The 6,976-nt window shown below is 40.9% G+C and overlaps 1 protein-coding gene across 1 annotated transcript; it reads right to left on the reverse strand.

Moving 5' to 3' along the window:
• Window positions 1–1,911: 1,911 nt before the first annotated feature.
• On the reverse strand, window positions 1,912–5,845 carry LOC103372852 (mannose-P-dolichol utilization defect 1 protein-like). Its single transcript, XM_008302597.1, has 7 exons — window positions 5,730–5,845; window positions 5,409–5,474; window positions 4,132–4,264; window positions 3,753–3,838; window positions 2,683–2,798; window positions 2,432–2,542; window positions 1,912–2,340 (listed from the first exon to the last, which is right to left on the reverse strand). Exons 1-7 carry the CDS (start codon window positions 5,818–5,820, stop codon window positions 2,218–2,220), a joined length of 726 nt encoding a protein of 241 aa, XP_008300819.1. The 5' UTR covers window positions 5,821–5,845; the 3' UTR covers window positions 1,912–2,217.
• Between the last annotated feature and the right edge of the window lie 1,131 nt (window positions 5,846–6,976).

The raw sequence follows: 6,976 nt of genomic DNA on the forward strand, positions 1-6,976 counted from the left end.
GAGCAACACTGGACATTTTGTTTATGGTGGCTGGAAATAGTTGAAGCTCAGCAGTCAGGCTGGAAGCTTTCATGAAGAGGTTCTTACAGTCAAAAGTGGTGCTCAGGAGGAAATGTAAACGCACCAACAGGCTACACTATTCTATATTTATCTATTGCACTGGGACAAGTGATGAGGAAAACATATATGTGCTGGTGAAGCTTTCTCTTAAGGTCTGTGACAACGTTCCTATCTGGGAGGAAAAAGCTAATCTACACTGTAAATACCCCCTGAAGAAATGACCTCAAGCACCTTTGCTGCAGTATGCTCCTGAATGGCCCATACTACAAACCTGTGCCAGTGTTGGGCAGCTGCCAGATGTGTAAATGTTTATGTATAAAAACCAGGGTGCAGTTGGAATGCACAGTGGAAAAAAAAAAGGTTTTAGAACCAAAATCTAAGTGAAAAGTGAAGGACACATAATTGAATGCTTATAAACCATGTACAGCTTAACTTAATGTTACAAAATACTGAAAGGAATTTATCATACCACGTGATGCCAAATATGACCAGAGGCTTTCACAAAAGTTATCTAACTAAAAAATCTCATGATGGGCTCAATCCTTTTTCCAGTCTGCACTGTGAACAGTAAATCCGCAGCAGGACATTCCTTATTAGATGCAAAGGAAGAACTGACTGACATGACCAGATGTGGTGAGAGCTTATGTGTTTGCTTGTTCCTGCTGCATGACTGCACTCAAGACTAGTGAAGTTGTGACTAGTGAAGACTTGTTTGTCTGAGTTAGGTACAGCTCCTACTAAAAGAAAAGCACACCGTCCCTTGAGCTTTCCACTCTTATTGCTTTTCAACATTGAATTATGGTCAGTTTCAGTTGACTTTTCAAACAAGACTCTTTAGTGTCAAAGTGAAAACTGCATCTTAAGGACAAAGGACACTCATCTGAAGACAACAATGTACAGATTTTGGCCAGGAAGGACAGATGGTTTGAGAGAGGGGTGAAAGAAGCCATCTACATCAAACTGGAAAGACCATCCCTCAACAGAGGTGGAGGTCTGAGGCATCACCTCTCACCTGTTTACAATTCAGTCCTAAGATCTCTCCCCAGGAAGGTAAAACTACATTCACACCTAGCCACAGGACACCCTAACGAACCTCATTATGGCAGACGGGGTACTAACGACTCACATAACGAGGGGGAGGAGCAACAATCCCCAGTTGAAACCGAAACTCGAATGTTAATGGCTCCTGAAGGATATAAGTGGAACTCCCAACTAGTCAGTCAGAACTGATGAAGCCCCTTGGATGAGAGGTGAAACATCTTCAGGGAACTCAAGCAAGTCCAGTTGCTACGATTAATCTATGAGAATAACCAGAACCTGAATGACTGAGAATCTTCACAAAGTGAAAACTGATTTCTACAAAGTGATGTCAATTCATTTAAAATATAAAATAAGGGATTCGATTTTGTCAACTCTTGTCAAAAAAGTCAAGTTAAACCATGATTTCATGTTAAAAAAGCAATAAAGGAAAGCACCAAAACTGGTAGAACCATCCTTATAGGCCCTGTAGATGTGGATGCTCAATTAGTTAGCCTTCACTTCTGAACATTTTAGAATAGAGTGACCAGGAGAATGTAATTACTATTCTAATGACTAATTTGTGAAATATACTGCTGGAGAGCTGATAAACAATGACATCACTTTATTTTTTCCCCCCATTTTTACAATATAACTATAACATATATAGAAACAATATCAGCCAATATATTGATATCAGCTTTTCTTACTCCCTCAAATCCATATCACCAGTATTCCCAAGAAATCCAGTATCAAGCTCTTATTTTGCCAATCACAGGCAGATGCTAATAAATTGGTTTCCCCTGAGAGTAAAGTAATTCCTATTTAAACCACTAGAGGGCAGCAAAAGACTTTTTATTCTCTCACCGGTGCAGCAATTGGAAACAAGCTGCATAAATAAAATATAAAGTTTTTATAAAAGCACGACAATGAAAGCTCTTATTTTCACAGGCGCAACTTGTTTCAACTTAGATCTGAGAGTACCAATCAGACTTAGTGGTACAAAAACACCCTGTAAACACTGACAGTTGCTTCACTGCTGCACTTTACAAGTCCAGCTTCCTGCACAGAATCAAACAGCTGCATGACAGTTAGGATATGCATGCGATGTGAGTGTTGATTTGTCGCCTCCCTCCACCTCTACTCTCTCTTCTTTGCATCTGTGCCGGTGATGCTCCTGTAGCAGAGGACCTGGACCAGGAGGACACAGCTGAGGCCGGCTGACAGGATGTGTGACAGAGTAGCAAGAGAGCCTCCGGTTTCCTACAAGATAAAGGTTCAAGCTCAGTTACTGAAGACAATGATGTGAGATTAGTGTAAAATTTGCAATTGTGTGTGATTCCTGATTGCGTACCTGCAGAGAAATCCAGACGACACCCAGAGACCCTGCCCATGATAGCAGCACTGACAGAGTGGACAGCTGACCTGTGTGGCCATTCTGGTGGTTAGTTGTGGTCTGGAAAACCTGCAAACAGCAAATCAAGCAAAATGAATTCACTCTTCTCTCATATACGTGCATGTTTACTTTACATAATCACTTTCCAGTAATGAAGAACAAGCACAGAAATGGAGCTGCAAATGCAATTTAAAGCGGAGAGTTGCTACCTTGCTTGCAATTAAAGCTGCCAAACTGGAGGAATGAATCACTGAGGCGACTGCTGCAGTCGCATATGAGCCCAGGAGGAAGACAAGACCGCCGAAACCAGAGGGAAGCAGCACTCCTGCCAAATAAATGCACAACAGCATGATATAAGATGTGTAAGATGTTAGAAATTTGAATGCCCCACGAGAAAAAACAAAAACGTATGAATTAGAATTAGATTAAAACTTTATTGATCCCTTCGGTACAAAACCTCAGGGAAATTGCTACACCAGAAAAACAACACAACACCAACATAAAATCAGAAGAAAAATGTTCATACGAAATCAACAGCTATCCAACACAACTTAAAATTTCCATAATCATGTCAACCTCTGTGTAAAACCAGCTCTCTCTGTTCTGTGGAAGGTCTTTCAGATAAGTCAAGACACCACAAGGTGGCGCTGCAGGAAAGCACTGACCAAAAGTTAAACAATAAGCGTGTGTGAGTGGTTTTTAATCACCTTTAACACAGTTGGTAGCTGACAAACTGTTTTCCACATTCAGTATAAGACTGGATGACAGAGGCACCACACAGACATGTTTCAGCAGCCTGTTTCTAATCCTCTGAATCATGGTGTTGTGTAAATTTAATTACATCACTGACTACAAGAGATTTGGACAGCTGATAGTTCCATCAGTGTGAGGCAGCATAAACAAGACCAACAGTCATGATCTGAATCCATAAAGGCTACTGACAGCACATGCTGGAAAACAAAAAAATGTCGGCCAAGCTGATTCACAGAGAGATGAATGATACAATTTATTAGTATGATATTGAAAGTTGATATGAGTCTGTCCTCCTGCTGCGGTAAACACTCCCTAGACTATTAAACTTTAACCCATCAATAGCAAAAAAATACACGTCATACCTCGTGTTTGCCAAAAACTGTTTTAGGACAACGTTAAACATGAACTTATAGTTGTGTGAACGATTTACACATTCTCAGAAGAAGTGGCTTCAAGAGAGGAAGTCAAAGCATTTAGAGATAAACCATCACAGTATTACAGTTGCAAAAAATGTGTAGATGCTGACCTGCGAGAGTGTTGCCACGGTAATGCAGGATGAGGAAGACAATCGCTGCCGTCTGGGCCAACGTGATGAGCCTCTCTGCCCAGGCACTGTAGAGCAGTTCAATTAAAAGGTTGATGATCAGTATGTTTTTTCAGCTTCCAAACAGAGAAAGACTGTAATTTCTGCAACATTTGGACCCATAATCTTTGAACTTATGCTAAAGGTGTATGTATATGTGTATTTGCTGAATGGATGTCCACTTGTTTGTGCAAACAGAAGCAAACTTCTGCAATATGTTGTCTAAACTTAAAGATCCAATGCATGCTGGTGCAGTTTCCATCATCACAGAAACACCAGTAACAGTGTTGTCTTGTTTATTGTCTTGTTGTTATATACTTACAAGAGTGGGAAGTGGTTGGCGATAGCATACACAACAGGACATGAGAACGCATAAAGCTGCAGCAGGACGGAGATCAGACTCAGACCTTCTGCATTTCCTCTCCACAGTATCTTCAGCAGCTGAGGCAGTTGTGCTGCAGGGAGACAACAGATGAGATGAGATGGTTGATGAGACGGAACACTGATAATCCATATGTGAACACACAGCAGTTGGTGACAAATTAAAGGAAAAGCCACTATAAAGTGTCTCCGTAGGGTGTGGAGCCACTATGTGTCACAAGAACAGCTCCAGTGTTCCTTGGAATTACTTCTTCAGGTATCTGGAGCTCTACTAGAGGCATGAACGCCATTTTATTTTATATATGTCTTCATTTGGTGTTATAATTATGTCGTGGAGATCTCTTGACTGTGAAAGCCGCAGTGTATGATTCACATCATTTTCATTCTCAGTGCAATTTTCTGTTCCCTTGTTCATTGTATTTCCATTGTTATCTCCCTCTCCTGTTCATTTACAACCCCCTTATCACCACTGGATTCCCTCCCATGGTTTCCCCTCTCCATCCAAATGACTATCTTGCAATGAACCTTTGAAAACCACACAGCCAACTCTGGGCCTGGAACCAAAACATTCATGCGGGTATTGTATTTCTGGAAGAGACCACGCCCATCAGGAGAGAAACGTTTTATCACAGGATATAGACGATCACTGTATTGATTTGCAGTGCCCAGTGGAGCCAAAGTATTCTGCAAAATACCTCCAGATGATGGGTCACTATAGGGCTCAAGAGTTCCATTTTTTTCCTTTAATTTGTCCCCTGTCTGGAAATCACCGTGCACGGCAGCAGGCAGTAAGCTCTGATTTATATCTACTACAAAACACTCTATATGCACAAATACATTTTTAATGTTCACATTAAATGCCCAAACATTACATCGCATGGCACTCTGGCATGATTCAGTTTCCCATTACCACTCCTATCTGCATATAGATGACATAGTAATGCAGTTGCTTTACCACCAGGCCAGATGTGCTCATGGTTATCAACACACTGGTTCATAGTAGGTTCTTGAAGGCATTCGAATCCTAATTTTCTGATTATTTACAATCATTGTAGTGTAAAGAGACATGAGTGACACAACAGTGCTTTAATTATAGATAAGTATGTTAATGTAATCTCAGGGGGCTTGTTGGGCATGTCAGGAGGAACACTGTTACCTAATCATAGTGCTTGTGTTTGTCATTTGCATGATTAAATCAGGCAAGATATGCAGTCTTACCCAGGAATGTGTCCAGTATGATCCAAAATCCGACAGTTTTGTTCAGTACAAACTTCAGGCAAGGCACTGGAACACAAATGATCAGCATTAGCGCGCAGCACATAACGCTGGATAACTTTTAAAACATGACTTTATAAGAATAATGTACATCCCAGATGGCCACCAGATATCTCTGTTTCGGGACTCCAAGCACACTGTGAGCGTTAGAGAAGAAAACATCCTCCACTCCCTCCCTGCTCCCATGCAGTCCCGCACATCTGGACGGATTTTACGCAACATTTCACGCGCTTACACCGACATTTCACAACCGCGGTAACTCACCGTGCCAGTGGAGGTGGACGAAAATATGCTCATAGCATTTTTCTGGCATTAAATAGGTAACGAGGAAGTCTCTGAGCGGAGACGTGGCCATAGCGGCTCTGTAGGCAGCAGTGATCCTCAGTAACGGAGGGAGTGGTCCAAAGGTTCCCCAATATTTACAGCAGAGGCCTGTGGAGAGGACAGGCCGACCTAAAGGGAGTCACTGCTGCAAAAGAACGGCCAACGAGGCTCTGGGAGAAATAAACCTCTGTAGATTATTTAATGAAAAGATACAGGACTGATATTTATTATGTTTGAAGATCTCCATGAATTATATAAAAGATATAAAACACTGCGACACTTGCTTGGATAATATTAAATAATGATTTGTGTCTGAAGATCAATTACCATGTCAGATAGATAGATAGATAGATAGATAGATAGATAGATAGATAGATAGATATGGCATAGGGAGGTGAGGAAAAACACTGTATTTTAAAACACATGTATGAAAACTACTGTACCCTATACAAATACAATATAATAAAATAGATTAAGACACAATAAAACTATCACTGTGCAAAATGAAGCTGAACCTGCAAAGTTGAATGTGCAAAATAACACTGACCATAAAGCTAACCAGAATAATTTAACCCTATTCAGGACTTTTGGGGTCTTTTGGACCCCAGGTCATTTGGTTTAGGGGACAGATATTGTTGTTTTGAAGATTTTTTATTTTATTTATTTATTTATTTATTTATTTTTACATAAAAAGAGGGACATTTGTCGTGCATTTGGAACCAAAAATACGTCAACTAATCAGAAAATGTATTTATCATAGCATAAAAGTCTATAATGAATACCAACAATTATTTTGCACATATTCTTTCTTGGGGTCTGCTATGTGCCAGAGGGCTGGTTGTGTGTGAGTGTGTATCTATGTTCTGCCTCTCCTTCCCCCTCCTTTCTGTTTCATTCCCAGGTGCTAATGACCTGATTTGGATCCACCTGGAAAGCTGGCTTCCACTTGTTGAGCTGGCCAATCGGGGGTGGTGTGTTGCAGCTTAAAACCAGGCCCAGAGCTGCCATCTTGACCGCATGTTGCTTTGTCTGTGAGACTTGTGTTTTGTTTGCTGTAAACTTGGAAGTATGTTTCTGTGGTGGTGAGATTGGGGACTTTTGGGTACCCTACATTATGCAGCGTGTAGGAGACTTTGTTAGACACACTACGGGTATTGGTTGGTGCCACTCGTGTATTTATGTCAAAG

Source organism: Stegastes partitus, unplaced genomic scaffold (assembly GCF_000690725.1).
Source record: "Stegastes partitus isolate 25-593 unplaced genomic scaffold, Stegastes_partitus-1.0.2 Scaffold1843, whole genome shotgun sequence".
NCBI lineage: Eukaryota > Metazoa > Chordata > Actinopteri > Pomacentridae > Stegastes > Stegastes partitus.